The sequence below is a fragment of the Emys orbicularis genome, chromosome 1 (assembly GCF_028017835.1).
Source record: "Emys orbicularis isolate rEmyOrb1 chromosome 1, rEmyOrb1.hap1, whole genome shotgun sequence".
Lineage (NCBI taxonomy): Eukaryota > Metazoa > Chordata > Testudines > Emydidae > Emys > Emys orbicularis.
The window spans coordinates 68,804,085-68,826,533 of NC_088683.1; the positions used below are offsets into that span (position 1 = coordinate 68,804,085).

The window sequence follows — 22,449 nt, forward strand, 5'->3', positions numbered from 1 at the left end:
ATAGTAGACTTGCTATTATTGATGGGCCCTAATTTTTCTCCTCTGACTGCCCTTAACTCTTCACCTCTACACCCAATAAGTTTTTAATGAAATACTAGTATTTTTTATAGAGGGTTTTACTAAAAAATGTGGACTTTGTGAGACAAGAGGGAGAACATGAGCTGGAAAGGAAATGACTAGAAATATCTATCACTACATCCAATTTTTCCCTTTCCTGTGCCACTGTTTTTCTCTTTACAGTTGAAACTGCTAAACTTGATTCAAACAGTTATTCAAGTGTTTTTTTCCTGACCTCAGGCTAGGCAGGGATTTTTTGTCAGATGACCACGGCCTCGATCCTGTGATATGTTCCTTATGGGTGTGTAGTCCTGCTGTCCGCAGAAATCCAGGCATATGTTATATATGCATGGTTAAAACCTAATCTATAGAACAGTAATTGAGGATGATGGTGTGACGTTGCAGTCTATATGATTTTATAAAAATCTGATAATGAGTGAATATAATGTAACTGGAATACGCTTCATGCAAAAGGTCTCTTGTAAGCTTATTGTCTACTGAGTGTGGTCATCCTGTTTGTATAAAGGTATCACTTTTGTATCTGAAACTAGAAATATGAAATAAAACTCTGAGGGCCTATTGTAATTATGCAAAGTGTGGGCCATTAATGGTGGTTTGGAATCTTAATAGCTCCCATCAACAGGACAATTGACTGCATGGCTCTGTTTGCAGGCAAGCCTTCCTGTGGGTCAGGCTGGGAGGAATGAAGGCTTGGGGTCTTACAGTGACATGCGATCATGTCACATGAACTGGAATTCATCTTTAACCTGGTGCTTTTCCAGTGAGGTGGGGTGGAAACCCAGAGGGACAAAGGGTTCCCGCCTTATGCAAAAGATATATAAAGGGGTGGAACAGAACAAAGGGGGAGAGAGGAGCCATCATGAAGAATCCCCTAGCTACCACCTGAGCTGGAACAAGAGCTGTACCAGGGGAAAGAATTGTGCCCAGGCCTGGAAGGTGTCCAGTCTGAGGAAAAAACTTACTGAAGCATCTCTGAAGGTGAGATTATCTGTATTCAGTTTGATTAGAATAGATTTGCGCATTTTATTTTATCTTGCTTGGTGACTTACTTTGTTGTCTGTTACTACTTGGAACCACTTAAATCCTACTTTCTGTATTTAATAAAATCACTTTCTACTTATTAATTGACCCAGAGTATGTATTAATACCTGGGGGGGAGGCAAACAGGTGTGCATATCTCTCTCTCAGTGTTATAGAGGGCGAACAATTTATGAGTTTACCCTGTAAAAGCTTTATACAGGGTAAAACGGATTTATTTGGGTTTAGACCCCACTGGGAGTTGGGCATCTGGGTGTTAAAGACAAGCACACTTCTGTTAGCTGCTTTCAGGTAAACCAGTTTTGGGGCAAGTAATTCAGACCCTGGGTCTGTGTTGGAGCAGACGGGGAGCGGAGTAATCTTGGTACATCGGTTGGCAGCTCCCAAGGGGGTTTCTGTTATCCAACCTGTCACAGATGGCTGGGCCATGCCCCAGTTACAAACCAGTTCAACAAGCGGGCTCAGGTGCTGTTCAGCGCTCCAGGCTCGGCACCACTGAAGTGGAGCAAACAGCCGCGCAGTTCGGTATCCTGCTCCTGGTTTGGACACCTGCCTTGGGGGGAGACAACTGCCCCTCTGCGTGGCCGGGGAATAGGGCAGTGGGGGCAATGCAGAGGGATCGCGGGGCAGCAGGCAAGGGGTCGCTTTGGCCACTGGAGAAATGCAGCTCCCGGAGTGTGTGAAAAGGGCTGGGTCAGGCCGGGGCTCAGTCCTACAGCTGGGGGGAGGTGGTGGCGGGTCTCCTCAGTCTGGGCGGGCGGAGGCAGGGCCTTGGCGGGGCTGGGGACAAGCCCGGGCTAAGCAGCGGCCCCTCCTCCTTGGGAGCCTGCGCGCTACGCGCAGCGAGGCCCAGGCCAGAGACCCGGATGCAGCTCGGGCCGGGCAGGCTCTCGTGGCCGCGAGGGGGCGCCCGCCTGCCGGGTGCGCAGCGAGGAAACCACCGGCCCGTGGGCGTTGTGTCGCGCAGCGTCGGGGAAATGGCGGCGCTCGGAGCGGCCCTGGCCGCAGCCGTTCGCGGGAGGTAGCGGCACCTCCCCCTCCCCGGCGGCTGGCGGTGCGTGGGGACGGGGCGCTGGGCCTGGCGGGCGGAGGGAGGGGCTCGGGCGGGGTAGGCCGGGCGCTTCGCCTACTCCTGGTGGGCAGGCTCCGCAGAGCTGCGGAGGGAGGCCGCGCGGGGCTCGCCCGGGAAAGAGGAACAGGCGGCCGCGGGGCTGGGTCGGACCGAGGCGGCCGCCCCAGCCGTTGGGTGAGTCAGCAGCGGCGCGCGCGGCCTCCCGCTGTGACTCAGCAGCGTCACCCCCGGGTCATGCTCAGACATGCCGCGGCCAGCGGAGGAGCTAAGCCCCGACTTGCCTTCGTCTGGCGACGTTATTTAAAGGCGGCCCGGCCCCGCCGCTTCATGCCAGTGCAGCAGCTCAGCCGCGCGTGCGCCCGCCCGCCAGGAGCGCCCAGGTGAGGCCGGGGCCCCCGGTCCCGCACGGCACTGAGTGGGTAGCGCGGCCCGGGCTTGCGTCGCTGCTTCGCGTTACCCCTACCCCGGCCCTGCTCCTCCGTGCGGACTCCCCGCTTCGCCCGCTGCCGGGCAAGCGGCTAACACCGCCCGTCTTCGTTTCAGGCAAATGTGCAACACCAAGATGTCAGCTGGGCCGGACGACTGCCCCGGCGCCTCTGCCATTCCCCCCGCCGATCAAGAGGCACTGGTGAGTAGCCCTGGCCCCTGGCTCTCAGACACCGAGGTTTTCCTGCTGGCTGCGGGGCTTGCTTCCAATGGACCTGCTGGTAGACAGGTGTCGAGAATGTGGATGCTGACTGCTCCTACATCAGTGCTAGGAAACTTAGATGTTCGTATTGGATTAAAGCCAGGGAAGTGAAGTGGATTCTCTTTAATCGCACAGTTGTGGAGTAAATCAGCTTTCACGGTTGGGAGTGAAGGATGGCACAGCTACCTAAACTTCATGTTTCTGGGATTTTGTTGGTTTTAAATGTGTTCTTAAAGAAATGTTTTAACAGGTGTTTGATTTTAATGCCGTTTGAGCCTCGAACAGATTACTAGATCCATTCAGAATATAAAACCTATAAAAATAGCATTTAAAATGGAAATCTTGACAATCATATTAGAGCATTGGGAAAGGTGTAAGTTCTAGTATTACATGGTGTTTGTATTGTTTCTGAGAGAGTGTGAATTTAACTGATTCTATTTAACTGTATGGTGACAGGTTTCAGAGTGGTAGCCGTGTTAGTCTGTATCAGCAAAAACAATGAGGAGTCCTTGTGGCACCAATTTATTTTGGCCAAATAAATTTGTTAGTCTCTAAGGTGCCACAAGGAGTCCTCGTTGTTTTCATTTAACTATAGGTTTTCAGGTATCGGGGGTAGCCGTGTTAGTCTGTATCTACAAAAACAACAAGGAGTCTGGTGGCACCTTAAAGACTAACAGATTTATTTGGGCATAAGCTTTCGTGGGTAAAAACCTCACTTCTTCAGATGCATAGCATAAAATAAATCTGTTAGTCTTTAAGGTGCCACCAGACTCCTTGTTGTTTTTATAGGTTTTCAGTATGTGTCAATACCATCTTGTGCTGCATTAGAACTTAAAAGCAAGGGTAAGAGACATAGACCTTATGATGAAAAGCCCAGGGGTGTGGTGATTCTTTAAGTGTGTCACTCTTCTGTCTGAGTACTGTACCAGCACTGCAGCAATTGTGTTAGTCACTATCCTATGGTTTCTGTCACATCAGATGTGACTTAAGTTGTTTAAAAAGTTATGGCATGCTATTGCAAGTGAATTTACTTTGTTAGAAAAGTTAAGTAGTTAATAATAGTTTAAAAGGCTAGAAAGGTAGGAAAACACAAAAAAAGCCAGATGTTCATGAAAGAATACCATGCAGCTTAGGATGGAAAAATACAGTGATTTATTTAAAATCAAAAATACCTTAAAAGTCAGAGGTTTTGTCATGGAAATCAAGACTGTGATTGTAAGGCCTTGATCTGCAATCAGATCTACAGTGCCTGGGTGGACCCTTGTGTTAGTATAGAGTCCCATTGAAGTCAGCAGGGCTCCTTGTGGGCACAAGCTTCCTCCCACACCTATCCAGTTGCAGGATCAGAGCTTAAATAATTAAGGGCTTGTCTACACTGGCAATTTACAGCACTGCAACTTTCTCGCTCAGGGGTGTGAAAAAACACCCCTCTGAGTGCAGCAAGTTTCAGCATTGTAAAGCTCCAGTATGGACAGTGCACCACTGCTGGGAGCCGCACTCCCAGCGCTGGTAGCTATGCCTCTCCTGGAAGTGTGGGTGTTTTTTTTTTGTTTTTTTGTTTTTTTTTTTTTTTAGAGTGATGGGAGAGCTCTCTCCAAGCGCTCTGCCGTGACTACACAAGCCACGTTAAAGTGTTGCCCATGTAGACTAGCCCTAAGTTCTGTCTACTTATGATACATTCTCTCTGTTTCTCTGTTTCAATGAGATGTTCATTCCCTTTATGAATCCATTGTAAAAACATACGAATGGCCATACTGGGTCAGACCAATGGTCCACCTAGCCCAGAATCCTGTCTTCCGACAATGGCTGGTGCCAGATGCTTCAGAGGGAATGAATGATACAGGGCAATTTATTGAGTGATTCATCCATCCCCTGTTGTCCAGTCCCAGCTTCCGGCAGTCAGAGTTTAGGGACACCCACAGCATGAGGTTGCATCCCTGATCATCTTGGCTACTAGCCATTAATGAACTTATCTAATACTTTTTTTAACCCACTTATATATTGGGCCTTCACAACATCCTCTGGCACCGAGTTCCACAGGTTGACTGTGCATTGTGTGAAGTATATCCTTATGTTTGGTTTAAACCTGCTGCCTACTAATTTCATTGGGTGACCCCTAGTTCTATGTTATGTGAAGGGGTAAATAATACTTCCTTATTCATTTTCTCCACACCATTCATGATTTTATAGTCCTTTGTCATGTTCCCTTGAAGTCATCTTTTTTCTAAGATGAACAGTCTCAGTCTATTTAATCTCGCCTCATATGGAAGCTGTTTTATATCCCCTAATCATTTTTGTTGCCCCCTCTGTATTTATTTTAATTCTAAGATATCTTTTTTTTTGAAAGGGGACAACCAGAATTGCATGCAGTATTCAAGGTGTGGGCTTACCATGGATTTATCTAGAGGCATTATGATATTTAGTGTATTATTATTTACTCATGGTTCCTAGCATACTGTTAGCTTTTTTGACTGCTGCTGCACATTGAGTGGATATTTTCAGAGAACGATCTGCAATGACTCCATTATCTTTCTTGAGTGGTAACAACTAATTTAGACTCCATCATTTTGTATGTATGGTTGGAATTACTTTTTCCAGTGTGCATTTATCAACATTGCATTTATCAGAAGCTAAATATGAGTCAATAGTGTAACACTATTGCCCAAAAAAAAAAAAAAAAAGGGCAAATATTCTTGGATGTATTAGCCAGGAGTGTTGTAAGCAAGACACGAGAATTAATTCTTCTCATCTACTCCGTGCTGATAAGCCTCAGCTGGAGTATTGTGTCCAGTTCTGGATGCCACATTTCAGGAGAGATGTAGACAAATTGGAGAAAGTCCAGAGAAGAGCAGCAAAAATGATTAAAGGTCTAAAAAAACATGACCTATGAGAGAAGATTGAAATACATGGGTTTGTTTAGTCTGGAGAAGAGAAGACTGAGAAGGAAACATAACAGTTACAGGAAGGAGTGAGAAAAATTATTCTCCTTACCCTCGGAGGATAGAACAAGAAGCAATGGGCTTAAATTGCGGCGAGGGTGGTTTAGGTTGGACATTAGGAAAAACTTCCTGTCAGGGTAGTTAAGCACTGGAATAAAATGTGTAAGGAGGTTGTGCAATCTCCATCATTGGAGATTTTTAAGAGCAGGTTAGACAAACACCTGTCAGAAATGGTTTAGATAATAATTAGTCCTGCCATGAGTGCAGGGGACTGGACTAGAAGACCTCTCAAGGTTCCTTCCAGTCCTACAATTCTATGATTGGATTTCATCTGCCATTTTGTTGCCCAGTCACCCAGTTTTGTGAGATCCATCTGTAACTCTTCACAGTCAGCTTTGGACTTTACAATCTTGAGTATTTTTATATTGTCTACAAACTTTGCCACTCACTGCTTACCCCTTTTCCTAGATCATTTATGAATATATTGAACAGCACTGGTCCCAGTACAGATCCTTCAGGGACCCTACTATTTACCTTTTTCCATTTTGAAAACTGTCCACTTATTTCTACCCTTTGTTTTCTATATTTTAATACTAATCTATGAGAGGACCTTGCCTCTTATCCCATGACTGCTTAGTTTGCTTAAGAGCCTTTTGGTGAGAGGCCTTCTGAAAGTCCAGGTATATCTATTGGATCACCTTTGTCCACATATTTCTTGACGCCTTCAAATAATTTTACTAGATTGGATTCTGCATGATTTCCCCTTACAAAAGCCACGTTGACTATTCCCCAACATATCGTGTTCATATATAGCAGGGGTAGTCAATAGGCGGACCATGGGCCAAATCTGGACTGCCAGATGCTTTTGAATGGACCCCAAAATCTTATTTACTTATAATTAATGTTACTGTACTTTATTTTATTATTTTCTCTGGAGTCTGGACTTTGCCTATACCTTGACCAAGATATTTGGATCTTGACCAAAAAAACATTGACTAGCCTTGATCTATAGTAAAGAACACAATTATCAGACACACAGTTTCAGCCAATTTGCCTGGTACTGATGTTAGGCTTACCAGCCTGTAATTTCCAGCATTGCCTTGAGGCTTTTTTAAATCGGTATTATGTTGGCTACTTGCCAGATATCTAGTTTAAACAATAGGTTATATACCACAGTTGTTACTCGGCCGTTTCATGTTTGAATTCCTTTAGAACTCTTGGGTGAATACCAATCTGGTCCTGATAAATGTAAGCATAGTAAGTCATCAATTTGTTCCAAAACCACCTTTACTGACACTCAATCTGGGATGGTTCCTCAGATTTGTTACCTAAAAAGAATGGCTAAGGTATGGGAATCTCCCCCATATCCTCTGCAGTGAAGACCGATGCAGTGGTCTTGACTTCATTGAGTGTGCCTTTAGCACCTCGATCTCTAGTGGCCCCACTGATTCTTTGGCAGACTTCCTGCTTCTGATGTGCTTTAAAAAAATTTGCTGTTAGTTTTTGTCTTTTACGAGTTGCTCTTCAAATTCTTTTTTGGCCTCCCTAATTATACTTTTACACTTGATTTGATGTAGTTTGTTCCTTTCTATTGTATATCCATCTGTTGCATTTCAGTGGTATGTTTGTATTGTTGGGTTGAGCAAGTATTTAGGTTGCTTAACACTTTCCATATAAAAAAATTCTTGTGGCCCTTTTGTTTTTAGAAGCTCTAACTGCTTCATAGTTTGTTTTTAGAAGCTCTAACTGCATCAAACCTTCGAAATATGGCAGAAGGAAAGTCCTTGGACCGAAGAGCTGTCCGTTTTGTCCCAGGACATTCAGCTCAGGTTTTGCTGAGAGATACGTTTTTGAAAAAAGCCATTTCCCTTCTCTCACCCGTTCTTCAGAAATATTTTGTCTCATTGCTGAAATAACTAAACACGAACATGTTAGGACCAGGTTCATGCTGCTGCTGAACCAGCAACAGCAGCATCACACTCTATATTGGGAACACTTAAGAACTGTTAGAGCTGCTGTAGCACAAGAAGATGTGGGGAGAGAGACACGGGCTTATGCCCAAACCCAGCAAATCGCTCTAATGAGCCATTTAGTTAACTTTGAGGGCACCAGGGTAGGAGCTGCCACACCTCCTGGTGGTGCGAGAGAGCTAGGCTGGGTCCCCCCCTTGGGATAACAGCCTTCTACTTACCAGCTAATGTAGTAAGCCTTGTAGTTCAAGGGGGAGCAGTCTGGGCTACATTGCTGAAAGTTCAGGGTTCACACCATGATGATGTATGATTTGGGGGAGGGAGGATTGTTATAGTTGCGTGTAATAGGATTTGTTTATCTTTTTTCTTAAAAAGAAAAACCTAGGAAATTATGTAAGCATGTAAACAAATCTTATTTAGGTTGCAAAGACTGTCGTTGCCTCTGGAACCTTACTTTAGCCTCCATGTGCATATGTATTTTGTCACAGTCTTTAATTATGTGATGACACACAGATTTTCACAGGACCCCTGTTTCATTTGATGTGAACGGTAAATGCACCGTGGGGAATGACAAAATTAAGATTGCACAGGGAACCAAAAATCTGCCATGTCCTAACTTTGAGATGCTTGACGTTTCAACATAAATAACACTCTTTTAACATAGTGTTTGTGGGTGTAATACACAAGTAATCTATGGTTCTTTGGGGAGGACATGCACTATAAAAATGAAATATGTTATTTGCTTTTTTTTTTTCCTTTCAGTTTAAGCCGAAGCCACTATTGTTGAAGTTGTTAAAATTTGCTGGTGCCCAAAAAGACACTTTTACAATGAAAGAGGTAAATTATCAGAACTTCTCATTAACAATGATGGATAGCAATAAATATAAGTTTCACTCTTACAAGTTTACCATACTTATTAATTACCCCATAATATGAAAAAAATAATGTGGCTTACTGGATAGGGCATCGGTGTGGAAGCTGGGAGATGGTTCTGTTCCTGGCTCTTCCACAGTCTTGCTTTGTGACCTCGATCAAGTCACTTAACATCTATTCCATAGTTTCTCTGTCTGTAAAATGGAGTACTGTATATAGCTTTGAGAACTACAGACAAAAACTGCTATGTAAAGTAGTATTTATTTATAACTCTGTTAATATTAATATGGAGTTGCAGCTGATAATTGAAAAGAGAATAGACTCTTTAGGGGGTTTGAAATAGGTTATTTTATATTTTTATACTTTAAAGTTATAAATATATTTAATATAGCTATATTTGACTTGCATTGTAGGTAATATTCTATCTTGGCCAATATATTATGTCTAAACGATTATATGATGAAAAACAGCAGCATATTGTCCACTGTGCAGATGATCTTCTTGGAGATCTATTTGGGGTACCAAGCTTTTCGGTAAAAGAACACAGGTACATTTCATATTCTTTGTGAGAGAGATCGTATGAAATGTATGTAACACACTGAACTTATGTGTTGGTTTGCAATTTGTTGCATATTTTATTTGCATAAGTCTTGACAGATGGAATTGTCATAATTGTATGCCCCCAGTTGTCCATTTTTTTTAGAGGGAGGCATGATTCAGCCCGCATTTATATCTATAACTGCCAGACCTCAGAAGGAACACAAACTTCTGAGGTTCAGTAACCTTAGGGCTTCTGTCTACTTTGAAGAGAGATTCTCCCCTCTACCCCTTGAGGTAACAGCCACATAATTTAGACATTACACAAGCACTTCAGACTGTCCTCTTCCCATTATTAACTCCTTATGCATGGGAGACCAAGTCCAGTAAAGGGGGTTGCAGAGAAGAGGCATACGCTCTTTTGTTTTTCTCCAGGCAGCTACACAACTCATCAGTGCAGAGTGACGGCGGTTGAAGATTTCCCTCTGCAGCCGGCTAGACTTTCTTCTGAAATAGGTTATATTGCTGCAAAGCCAGTATGCATGACCTGGGTCTTGCCACTGCCCTAAAAGTTGAAGATTTTTTTTTCTGGATTAAACCCTGAAATAATGCTGTACAAGTTCCATTAAAAATGCTGTGAATCATGACTAGAGGTGGTCCAACTGCTGGTTAAGTGAGAAATGGCTTTTTGACAAAATTGAAACTTTCAGAAGAAAATTCCTGATCTTGTTGAAATTTTTCATTTTTTGAAAAAAATTCAAAATGGAATTTTTTCCAACTTTTTAGAAAAAAGCATTTAAAGTTTCTTCCGTTTGTTTTGGTGCGGGAAAACACTTTCACTTTTTATACTATTTTCCCTTTTTACAATGGGGTGGTGAAAGAGGAATGGAAAGCTTAAAAAAGCAAAATCAAAGCGATGGTGGTGGTTTCCCCACCAAAATAAAATGAAAACATCCAAAAATGCTGTGAAAAGTTTTGAGCAAAACAGAAACATTTTCATTTCTTTTGAATTTTTCATAAAATGCACTTACCTCTTTTTCAGCCAGCTCTAATCATGACACTACAAAATAATCAATGTTTTCAGCTTGGTCTTTCTCTCTTCTAGTTTGGCTAAATTTACCACAGTAAATAGGAACTTCTAATTTATAATTTTTAAATCTATGAAATGTCTATTTTGTCTCCCTTCAAGGAAGGTATACTCCATGATTTCCAGTAACTTGATAGCAGTCAGTCAACAAGGTAAGTTAGTGTTGAAAGGCCTTTTTTTTGGGGGGGGGAAAGTGGTCTTTATTAATGCAAAAGTCCTGAAAGCTATATTAACTTACATTGTAGGCGATATTCAGTTAACTTCAGTCATTGATAGATGATGTAATTATTGTCACTTTTTTGTAGCACTGTTGGAGGTGAATTGCATCTTTTACAAATAAACTGTTTAAGGTTATGGGTCTAGCACAGAAAATGGGCTTGAACTTGCTCATAGTGAAGTCACTGGCAAAATTTTCGTTGGCTTCACTGGAAACAGGATAAGGCATTATGTGCAGACTTTGATTCTGCTTTCTTTACATACTCAACTCACGCTAAGAAATACATTTAAAAAACAAAATATTTGAAAATTGGTTCATCCTTAACTACCCTGTCTAATTTGAGTTAACATTTCTCTTGTAATAGTTGACACGATAAACAATAAAAGTAGCAGGAAAAAAATCTATATACTTTGTTATTATAAGTTTAATAAATCCATATATAATTTCATAAAATAGACTATGGTCTATTTCAATTTATTCACATCTGCAAGAGAAGGATTGATAATGCAGCTGTTGATGTAACTTAAATTTAAGAAATGAGTGAAATGAAAGTTAAATATGGGGGTGAATTTTTTTTAAAAAGGCTCTTAAATCTACATTTATACATGTAATCTGCTTGATTTTCCAAAGTATGGAGCACCATTGGCTTCAGTGGGTGCAGTTGGGTGCTCGACACTTGAATATCAGGCAAGTCCCTAAATATGGACTTTGGGGCTTAACGTTAGGCTCCTATTTTTGAAAATCTTGGCCAGAACAGCAGAGTAGAAGGATAGAAGTAGAGAAGATCTCAAAGATAAAATCTAGTCAAATAAAGAGGGTATGTGCTTACTATACTTAACTTTGTTCTAAATGGATACCTTTTGTCGTGAAAATAACTAGTTGCATTGTGTAGTTCAGGGTCCATTCTGACAATGTAGTTAGAACAATTATTTCTGTGTCTTAGCAGGATATTAATGACTGTAAACATCTCTTGCAGAGCTTGATGTCTTGGTTTGTAAACCAGCGGATCTTGTATGTGTCTTCTTATAAATAGTTTAGTATCATCATGTTGATATCTAGTTAAAAATTGTTTTATTTCTAAGAATATTTTCTCCCAATATTCTTTTTCATCTGTGAAAAATTCCAAAACAGTTGCATTTTTTTTCTTAGAATTGTGTATATAATGTTACAAAGAAAACCTTGAACATTTCTTAAGAGTATGAAGTGATTTTGTAAATGTAAAGTATACTCTGAATTAAGATTTAAAACGATATGTACAAAGTATTTGCAGTATATTTTTACAACTTTACTGCAGTCCCTTGAATCTGCAGATATTTCCTTTCTGATGCATTGCATTATGTATTTTTCTTTTTCAGAGTCTATGGAAGCAAACACATCTGAGAATGAGACCAGGTGTCAACTTGAAAAAGGCAATGTTCTAAAGGTGATCTAACTACTCGATACATTCTAACATATACATTCTTTCAAGTTTCACAACTTCATTTGCTTTACCATTGAGATTTGGATGCAGTTGAAAGATTAAAATTAATTTCATGCTATCCACATTAATACTATGCTTACTTAGTATTTTTGTTAAACAGGAATCCATGCAAGAGTTAGTTGACGAAAAACAGACATCCCCAAATTTGACTTCTAGACCAACTACCTCTTCTAGGAGGATGCTCAGTGAATCTGGTATGTGCACATTTATAATGAAGGATTTTCAATATTTTATACCTTTCAAGAGCATGTACACCTAGACCAAACTTGTATATCACTGGCTCATGTCATCTTTCGTTGGGGAGTCCACATTTTCATGTTTTTAGCCATTGTGAAAGGTACCAGATTGACAGCCCTGGAGAATGAGCTTCTCTGCTTATCCATAGAATAGATACAATGTGGGTAATGGCAATACAGACTTCCCCACATGTGTGTACGTCTCCTAGCACAGCAGTTTTCAATCTTCTTTTCATTTGTGGACCCCTTAAAAATTTCGACTGCAGGTACGGATCCCTTGGGGAATATTTGACATAGTCTGCATACCCCTAGGGGTCCATGGTCCACAGATTGAAAACCACTGTCCTAGCACAGTGGGGCTCTGGTCCATGACTAAGGCTTCTAGGTGCTATGATTATATATGTAATAACCTCACCAGCATGGTACAGTCCTGATCTGCAAGGACTACCAGCAGGGTGATAGGGTAACTCAGTCTCCATGCCTGTTCAATTCTCTGCCTTTATACTGATGTCACCAACAAGGGTATCAGTGGTGTTTTCTTTGTGATGTGGACATCTTTTCACACACTGCACTGAGACGTTAAAACTGATGTTGGGTAACTCTTCAGACAGCCACCAGATTTTAACTTTTGGTTGCTGTTTGTAACCTACTTGTATTGGATTTAAGTCACTGACATGGGGTGAAAGGCTTTATTTTATCCAGTTATCTTGGTCCAGAACTTCAAAAGTATTTAGTCACCTAAATACCTGCGAAAATTTGGCCCTCTGATTCTTTTCTCTACCTCATCCCTCTACATGGCAACTTAATATTTATTGGTTAATGCATTCTTAAAATCTGAGGTGTTGATTCTGATATTTAGTGGGTGTTTGAGTGCTTTTTTTTGTTTTGTTTTGTTTTTTGTTTGAGTTATGTGTAACTTTCAACCTCTTGGTGGTAACACTTCATAACTTTCAATTATATGTAATACGCACTGGTAATTTCCACACCAACCTGCGTTTTATCACTACTTATCTGGTGATTCTTGATAGTTGTGATGAGTAACAATAACCTTTCACATAAAATTATAGCATGCAATATTTATTTTGTTTTCCTGTGTTCAGTAATATTTTGTTCAGTTGCTTGATCTATGTAAGGTGTTTCTGATATGCTTATCTTTGTAGTATTTAGGCAGCAGTCATCCTAGCCTATCGTAAAACTTTACTGCATTTATAAGCCATTCACACTATATTAAAAGAACTCTTTTTAATGTTGTAACTCAAACTGGTGAAAGGATGAAAATTCACAGTTAAGGATTATAACTTGTAATACTTACACACAACCCAGAGTAATCAGGTGTTCTGTTGTGCCTGCTTATTGCAAGCTTAATCATTAACTCTGTTTTTGCATCCATTTGTCAGTTTATTACAGCCTTAAAATTCTTCTAATATAGTGTTTTTATGTACACTGTTTTTTTAATTTGTAGGAAATCTTCCCCTTAAACCATTATGCTCGTTACATTGGGATGGTAGCGGCTCCTTTGGAGCCGCTACTATTTCACTGTAAATGTTTAGAAACCGTGTGTTGGCATGTTATCGGTACCTCATGGAGAGATGACAACTTAATGAGGACAACGATGGACAGGAGCAACGGTTGGGCCTGGGGGCATCTAAGTTTGAAGGTTGGGGCTCTCAGGGCGAAAAAAGAAAAGAGAGAGGGACTGAGCCAAGAAGCATCAAGGGAAAGTAAGAGGAGTCACAAAGTATGTACAAGTGTTTTGTTCTTTTTTTCTTTAAAAACTAAAGATGCCAGGCTTAGAGGCCCTGGGGTGGATTTTTCAAACGTTTTTACAGTGCAAAGAAAGGATTGGGCAATAGAGCGAGTTTGTGAAAGGCACCTGTAGGCGGCAGCAGGCTCTGTTGAATGGTCATTGAACCAATTTGCCAATCCTGGTAGGGAATTTCACTCCACTGCATTTATTACACACTGACTTGGCAGCTGCTTAAGTCTTTGTCAAATTCTTTTTTATAATGCCTTTTCTTAAGGTCAGTGGAGTTGAATTTTGATACATTTATACCCAAAATACTGTCTCCCTACTCCCGCCCTCCTTCATGCTACAAGAGTCCAAAACGTCAGAAACATCCAAAAAGTAGTGTTTTTGAGTTCTTCAGCTTAAACCAATGTTTCCACAGTTGACATCTTGAACATCACGTTTTAGCCTTAAAGGAATTTTTAGTGTGGACTTTTATACACCCGCAAATTGGGGTTATAATAGAAATCCTGATACCAATAAATATACTGTTGCATGTAAAGCTAAAATGAAATCCTTGATTTCCAGAGGTGGCCAGGAGTTCGTTCTTATGATTCCTTAATCATAGTATCTATTGCCTGGGGAAATTACCATTTATACATCTTAATGATGGGGCGGTCAGCGAAAAACAGCCTCAGAAATGTCAGGTTTTTGCCCATTTTACACCATTTTCTTTTAGGAATATGGGAAGAATGTGTTTCATTGTCTTTTTAAAATAGGTCAGGTGCCTTTTATTTATTTAATTTTCCATTGAAAAACACTGAATAATTTTAATATTGAAGTTCTGAATAAGTAAAATCCAGTTTAAACATCTACTAAAATGCATGTAACATTGTGCACTTCATAGATACCTTTGGATTAATAAGCTTTTTCTCTCTGACACAGAAGAAAGTTCTTCAGATGAACAACCTAGTGAAAGAAGAAAACGGCATAAGTCAGACAGCATTTCGCTCACATTTGATGAAAGCCTTTCTTGGTGTGTTGTAAGTGGGCTATGCTGCGAAGGAAGCAACAGCAGCGACTCAATAGACTCTGCAAGTCCTGTAAGCAAGATGTATTTTTAATTATGTTGAGTTCTCAAATTTCCCAAACATGCATCTTGGTTATCATATTAATATTTGAAACAAATAATGCTTCTAGAGATGTCAGAGAACCCGAGTGTTGTATTTTAGGTGGCTTGGATCATAAAACTTAAGAATGGAATTTTCTTAAATCTTCATTATGAATATTCAGAAAAGAAAGCAAAACAAATGAATTCTTAGCCCTTGGTACAGTAAAAAAGAAAAGTGGTGCCTCTGAATTGTGTATGAATATCTGTATTCCCAGCGAGAGTGTGTTTAATGATTAGAGTAAGTTATTTACACTTGTCTCAGTTTCCCATCTGTAAAATGTGGGTTAATAGTTACACACCTTTGTTAAAGCATTTTGAGATTTGATAAAAGATGCTGTAAGTCTTATAAAATTTCAGTACACAAGTGAAATATTTGTTATTAAATTCACACAATATATCATCTGCTTTTCTGTATATTTTAAATGTTAGCAAATGTAAATTCAAACTTCACTTGTGTTGTATTTCGACATACTAGTTTTAGAGACAGTTCCAATGTGCTTTTCATTCATTTAAAAATAATTTTTAAAGGTTTTATAAATCCAATAATATATTTCTAAATTGTGCAGCTGCAGCAGAAATCCCAACATCTTGAGTGGTATGAGGTATTTGGCTGAGACATGACTGTTATCTCTGGCTGGCAGCCAATTAAACAGTGTTTCTCTTTACTATTATGTTTAAATACACATGTAGCAGTATGAGTCATAAGAATGTATTAATGAAGTTAAATATATTCCCCCCTCCCCTTTATATTCAGGATCTTCATGCCAGTTCATTAAGCGAAAACTCTGATGATTGGTTTGACCAGAGTTCTGTTTCAGACCAGTTCAGTGTTGAGTTTGAAGTTGAGTCCATTTATTCAGAAGATTATAGCCATAATGAAGAAGGACAAGAGCTCACAGATGAAGATGAGGAGGCATGTATATTCCCCATCCTTTCTCCTCCCCCCCACCCCAAATCTGAAATGTTATAGCAGAAGCATTTTCTTGGAATCCAATATGAAACCTGTCCATAGTCTTCTTTCATGACTGTATGTGCTGTATGGCAAATATGTACTGCCATTCTTTATACTGAGTTTTCTTTGTACAAATTTAGTCATGATTCTGCAAGAAGCTCCCTGTAGGCAGAGCTCCATTGGGGTCATTTATAGGGCCTGAAGGGACCATTACAATAATTTAATCTGACTTTCTCCATAACATAGGCCATAGAATTTCATCCAGTAAAATTCACTGGCTGTTGAAGTCACTGGGGTTCAGTGCAGGGTCAGGAGTCCACTTATGCATGGTTTTTTGCAGGATAAAGGCCTTAGCTTGGAATATGTATATGAACTTTACTGGAAGAAAACCTTATAATTTTTGAAAGGCAAAACATATTAAATAGGATATTTATCTTCATAAAGTGAAAAATGAATAGAAGTATTTTTAGAATACATTTTTAAAAACTATTTAAGATTTTATATCGGGGGGTTGCCAAACTTACTGGCCCTCAGAGTCGTATACGACAAAATTCAGTGCCAAGGCACACCTGCTGGGGCTCGGAGCTTCAGTCCTGTGGAAGGTGCCTGCCGGGGCTTTGGGTTTCAGCCCCGCTCCCACTGAAGCCCTGAGCCCTGGCAGGCATGCCCAGGAGTGCTGAAACCCAAAAGCTCCACCTCGGCCGTGCTGGGCAGAAGCCACTACCTCACCACCCTGCTGCAAGGCAGAGGTCCCAAGCTCCCCTCCCCAAGTCTGGTAGGTAGAGTGTGGGTGGCTCCGTGAGCCACACTTTAACAGTAACAGAGCTGCATGCATCTCGTGAGCCACAGTTTGACCACTGCTGTCTTGTATCATTAGGAGACAGCATAGGTAGCCTTAAAAATTACAAATACTGAGCTCTATGGTGCAGAGTATTGGAATTAGTGTCTTTCATTTACTGTGTTGACTAGTGAAATATTTGTATTGCTAAAGCTTTTGTTCACAATTGACATTATCCATTTGAGGGAGGCCCACTGTTGTCTGTCTATATTGTAAATCTTCCAAGAGGCTGTTCCCAAATGAGAACAAAAGTTTCTAGAGCTGGTAATTGATTACAGTGTTGTCTGTACCCGTAAGTATTAGTGCTCCCTCTTAATTCCGTATACCAAGAAAATGCATGTAGTATATAGCCACATCATCTAGAACTTTAGCTAGTACTATTTTCTATCTGGTAAAAAGTTTTTAAAGTATTCTGTCAAGTGTGCTTTACTACTTGTTCAGGGTTGTTTTTTAATAAAACATTTAAAATTAAAAACCAAGTAAAAGGAAGTTTAAAATATATTTTCTTCCATCAGGTATATCAAGTGACGATATATCAGACTGAAGAGAGTGATGCTGATTCATTCGATGAAGATCCTGAAATTTCACTAGCTGTGAGTAAATACTTGGTTCATAAAAAATTACAAGTCTTGTGAAATGAAAGACCAGGACTGGGAACATATATGAATTCAGTGGGCGATTTTAAAAGTAAAATCTGACTTTTTCTTGCATTAAAAGGAAAATGATAGTTCGATTTATAGGTCGGTAACTGAAAGACCTCAATCTTTCTCTATGCAGTTTTAAAGTTGTTGACACAGGAATTTCAAATTTTACTTGCTCACTTAGAGAAAGGGGCACACAGTTTAGAGCCTAGACCTAACTTTTTGTTTAAAACACAAAGGAAGGATTTTAAAAAAAGCTTTTTAATATTTTTGGAAACCAAAAGGTAGCATTGTTTTTGGCTACAAAAAAACAAAATAAAACTGGCCACTTTAATTTCAGTGTCTAATCTGAGTGAAATAAAGAAAATAGCAAAAAATTGTGTATTGAAAATTCACTAAGGATAAAGGGACTGTTTTTAAATTGTCTAGAAGATTGAAAAGATCAGTTTCTCTATTTTTTGTGTAAAGTTTTTTAAATTTCAGCACATTGGCTTGTCAGAATGTCTGAATTCAGAATTTGGCATGTCTTGAAAACTAAATACTAAAACATGGAACAATTTCTTTAAATTGCCATTATGAACACAGAGGTGCATAGGAGAATTAGTCATCCAGAACATGTCATTGGCTGAGCTGCCTTAATCATGCTTGTACTGTGGAGCCAGCTGTAATGATACCTCTGGGAATATAAGGAGTTTTGTGTTTTTGTTTTTGTTTTTTTTAATGTCAAACACAATATTTTTAAAGTTACTTTGTCTAGATTTAAATAGGCAATATACCTTTATTATTGCTCTTCATTCACAGTTCATGTCTGAGTAGAACAAAGGCTTCCAAAACAAGCATTTTAATTATGGTGTTGCCAGTTGCAGCTCCATAGTTAAGGTTAAGTTTTGCACTCCCCAAAATTACAACATTCTGAGATAGGAATTTATATAAATGTGTTAAATACCTTTAGGCATGAAAATGACTTTTAAAATATGTCTTTTAAGGAATTGAGCATTCAGTGTTAGTCAGACTGAGGTTTTTGGGGAAGGATCTTGAATAATGCACACATTTCAGACCTTTCATATAGTTTAAACTCACTGAAATCTTGAGTGTAGACTACACGTGAAAACTTTTTTAGGATTAATGATTTTTTCACAGTATTCATAATTGGAAGTTTTTCCTTCAGCAGTGACTGGAGAATAATGTTAAACTTCAGAGGATTTCAGAAAAAAGTGCTCTTTTAAAATAGCTGCCACCTTCAGTTGTTTTCAGTAGTACTGAAGCCACAGGCTTCCCTCAGTTCGTGATTTTGAGAAGAGATAATTGTTCTCAGTACAACCAAATATTATTCTCTGCCTTGTGACCTCATAGGGCTACCTGCCAAAGGCAGCGTGGTGTCTCCTTGGTAACAGTGGGAGGCTATAGCCATCTGTAAAGATATTGACCTATTATTTCATTTACATTAAGAACAATGGGTAATGGCAGCCATTTTGAAACAGGGCAATTCTTTGTGAGTTTCTTTGTATGCACCAGCCTCTACTTGCAGGTGTAAACTTTCAGTTAAGAAAAATAATGGCAGAAAATGATCATTAATCCTAAACATTTCCTAATACCATTGGGAGTTGGTAGGAAAATCAGGTTAATCTGACCTGGGACAACAAACACAAAAATGGCTTAATCACAAACAGGTTAGATGGGGGAGAGGGAGTCGGGGGGAAATGGCAGCGATAGTTCTCAAGTTCTGTACACAGAATAAACTCCGCCACATGATATGGCACTCTCAGTAGATTGTGCAGATACTCAGAATAGGTTCACACATCCTCCTGGATCTCAGGCTCCATTCAGTGAGGCGCATATGCTCCACTGGCTTTTTGGAGGAACCCAGATGCTCCGCTGGGGTCTGCTAGGCTTTTCCTTGACTGGAGACACAAAACAATGCGATACTGTCCCAGGGCCACTGACTGGTGGTACCAGAATAAGCTGTCACTCTCAGTAGATTACAGATCTTCACAGTATGATTTTCCTTCTCCTTTTGTATATGCTTTGAATAATGAGTTAACAGTGTTGACGTTTAAAGTATTATAATTGGGTGATAGTTGGCACCCACTAAGATAAATGAATCAGGTCACATACCCCTTGGAGTTGTTTCAAGTTCTGCAAATGGAGACCGACATCATTGCATCAGTTACACTCTGTTCACATTTTCAAGGCTCAGTAACCTAACAGCTAGAGACTTTTATTTAAAGAAACATAGGTTCTGGGATCATGAAGGCAGCGTAAGAGAGGTTCCAGTATGATGTACTGTTGTGTACAATCTGAAATGGAATCTTGATCTGTAAATGAGTTTAGTATATGGTGTTATTACAAGGCAGACCTAAAGCTATTTGAGTGCCCTAAATGCGCATTTCTATACCTTAACATGTTTGGATTTCTTTTATGTTTAACCTTAACTCAAAATATCCTGGGTTTATAATGCTTCGTTTTAGGATAATTACAGCATCCCTGTAACATATTTTTCCTAAATTACTGATAAGTACTTGCAACCATAATTTCACTTTAACATAGTTTTATTTTTCTGAAAATACATATGCAGATAGTCTGTGCAATGTGTAAACTTACATTAGAGAGGTAGAAGACCAGTTGCTAAAACACATCATGGAATAGATTTAAGTCTAGCTCTAATGATAGTGCTGAATGTATACATTTTTGGTACACTGCCTGTGTAACACATTTTCCTTGGCATTGTTGTTTACTTGTTCAGTTTTGAGAGAGATTTTTACAATTTTTAATTGCGAGGAGAAAAAAAAAAAATCATGTGCTATCACTACAAGATTGAGAAATTGTGGTGTAATTGATTTTAACTTTCCTCTTCCTAAAGCTCTTTCCATCTTAAAATGTGATGATTGACCAATTTTGTTTACAAATATAGAGTAAATACTTGAGTAACATAAAGAAACTATAATCACCTTTAATTTTTTTCTATAATAGTAGGAATGCCAAATAGCTTAACTGTTTAACTTTTAATTCACTAAAGGATTATTGGAAGTGCACTAAATGCAATGAAATGAACCCTCCCCTTCCGCGGCATTGTCCCAGATGCTGGGCTCTTCGTGAGGACTGGCTTCCTGATGAAAAGAATGACAAATCTGAAAAGCGAAAATTAGAAAGTTCCACACAGCTAGAGCATGAAGAGGGTTTTGATGTTCCCGACTGTAAGAAAGTGAAAATGAATGAAGATAAAGAACTAAGTGTTGAAGAAAGTGAGGATACAACAGCAGAAACTTCTGAATCCCAGGAAAGTAAGGAATACTCTCAGCCATCTACATCTAGCAGTATCTTTTGTAGCAGCCAAGAGGATTGCCAAGAACCTGAGAAAAAAGAGACAGAAGACAAAGAGGAAAGTATGGAATGCAGTCTACCCCTTTCCAGCATAGAGCCCTGTGTCATATGTCAGAGCCGACCTAAAAATGGCTGTATAGTTCATGGCAAGACAGGACATCTTATGTCGTGTTTTACTTGTGCAAGGAAACTGAAAAAGCGGAATAAACCCTGTCCCGTCTGTAGACAGCCAATTCAGATGATTGTGCTAACTTATTTTAGTTAGAAGGAACTTCAGCATAACTGTGCAACATAGCTTCAACAGACCTTCTATACAGGCTTTCTTACAAACTTCTATAGACTTGAACAATTAAGAGAGTAAGAAACTATTTTTGTATGTTTAACTAAAGACATAATATTTTGCGTGATTTTTCTTTCTTTTGAGTTTAATGAAAAGTTGATCTTAAAAAAAAAAAAAATTGCACTGAAATTGATAGTTTTCTTCATTAGGCATTTGGGGGGATTTTAAAATACCCAAATTCCTGAAATTTATTTCCATGTTAAGGGATCTGTCACAACAAGACTTGCACATCACAAGCAGATCAGTAATGACACTTGTACAACTGTATAGAATATCCATTTTAAAATAGTGAATTTAATGCTTTTGAGAAATGAGTGATCTCAAGTTTCATTATTGTGAAAATCAGTTTTCTTTTGCTCAGTAAGAATTAATAGAATTTATAATTTCAACCTTCCCATCTTTCTACAAATTCCAGTATCTGTTTCTTAGTCAAGTCATTGGGGAAAATCAGAACTTCTTAAGAAATCCCTAGGAAAATTCCTATTTTGAAAAATAAAATTTTGACTTGGTCATTGCTGAGAATTGAATTTATCTATCAAAGTAGGTAAATTGGGGGACATATTTCTGAGACTACTTCAGATCACCAGAAGATGTGAACGCAGCACAGTGATATTTTGCATAAGGGTTGTTTTTTAGTTCAGTAGTTTTTTTTTTTTTTTTTAATTGAATCTGTGATTCTTTGTTTTGTAAGGTTTTTCTGAATATTGAAGAGTTGTGAGGTGGTAGATTGGCCAGTTATATATTGAAATCAGACATTTAATATAAAATGTTGATCAAAATTTTTTGGGAAAAAAAATGAAAAATCTGTAAAATTAAATATCCTTAAAACTAGTGTGTCCAGTTCCTTGGTAACTCTTTTTTCAGTAATGAATTTTAAAAAATCCTCTCAATACTTGCCCGCTCCTCCACCCACCCACCCACCCCCAAATTTACTGTCCTGTGAAATTTCTTTGTACTTTGCATGTTGCTGAATATTTTTTGTGTGGTGAATTCCAAGAATGCAGTGAAAGTGTGCATTTACATAGAATTTATTTTAAAAATGCTGTTAGGTTACTCAGTTGTACTGGTATTTTGAGGATAAAAGTGTAAGGTTCTGGATAATTTTGATGAGAATATTGTGCAAAAATGTGGCTTTCTTCTCTTGCCTAATGAGGTCCTCTTGCAGAGTGTAATATTGAGAAGAGAGGTGCAGATTTTGGGGCTTTCTGATTTCAAGGGCAGCATTCCAAAGTAGTTTAGGCCTTG

At 39.3% G+C, this 22,449-nt stretch overlaps 1 protein-coding gene across 7 annotated transcripts; it reads left to right on the forward strand.

Moving 5' to 3' along the window:
• Positions 1 to 1,982: 1,982 nt before the first annotated feature.
• Positions 1,983 to 22,032, forward strand: MDM2 (MDM2 proto-oncogene). 7 transcript variants are annotated; one of them, XM_065397561.1, is made up of 11 exons: positions 1,983 to 2,137; positions 2,732 to 2,816; positions 8,548 to 8,622; positions 9,072 to 9,205; positions 10,385 to 10,434; positions 11,855 to 11,922; positions 12,080 to 12,173; positions 14,887 to 15,044; positions 15,867 to 16,025; positions 17,418 to 17,495; positions 20,560 to 22,032. In XM_065397561.1, exons 1-11 carry the CDS (start codon positions 1,983 to 1,985, stop codon positions 21,127 to 21,129), a joined length of 1,626 nt encoding a protein of 541 aa, XP_065253633.1. In that variant the 3' UTR covers positions 21,130 to 22,032. The 7 variants fall into 7 exon arrangements, with proteins under 7 accessions (XP_065253633.1, XP_065253629.1, XP_065253627.1 ...); XM_065397557.1 differs by having other exon boundaries at positions 2,102 to 2,170; XM_065397555.1 differs by lacking the exon at positions 1,983 to 2,137 and adding an exon at positions 2,412 to 2,568.
• Positions 22,033 to 22,449: the final 417 nt, after the last annotated feature.

Bases quoted from the DNA above. Each gene is read 5' to 3' on its own strand.
- MDM2 (XM_065397561.1), top strand. From the start codon at position 1,983: ATGCAGCTCGGGCCGGGCAGGCTCTCGTGGCCGCGAGGGGGCGCCCGC. The intron at 15,045-15,866 runs GTAAGCAAGATG...CTTTATATTCAG, and splicing joins CAATAGACTCTGCAAGTCCT to GATCTTCATGCCAGTTCATT. The intron at 17,496-20,559 runs GTGAGTAAATAC...AATTCACTAAAG, and splicing joins ATCCTGAAATTTCACTAGCT to GATTATTGGAAGTGCACTAA.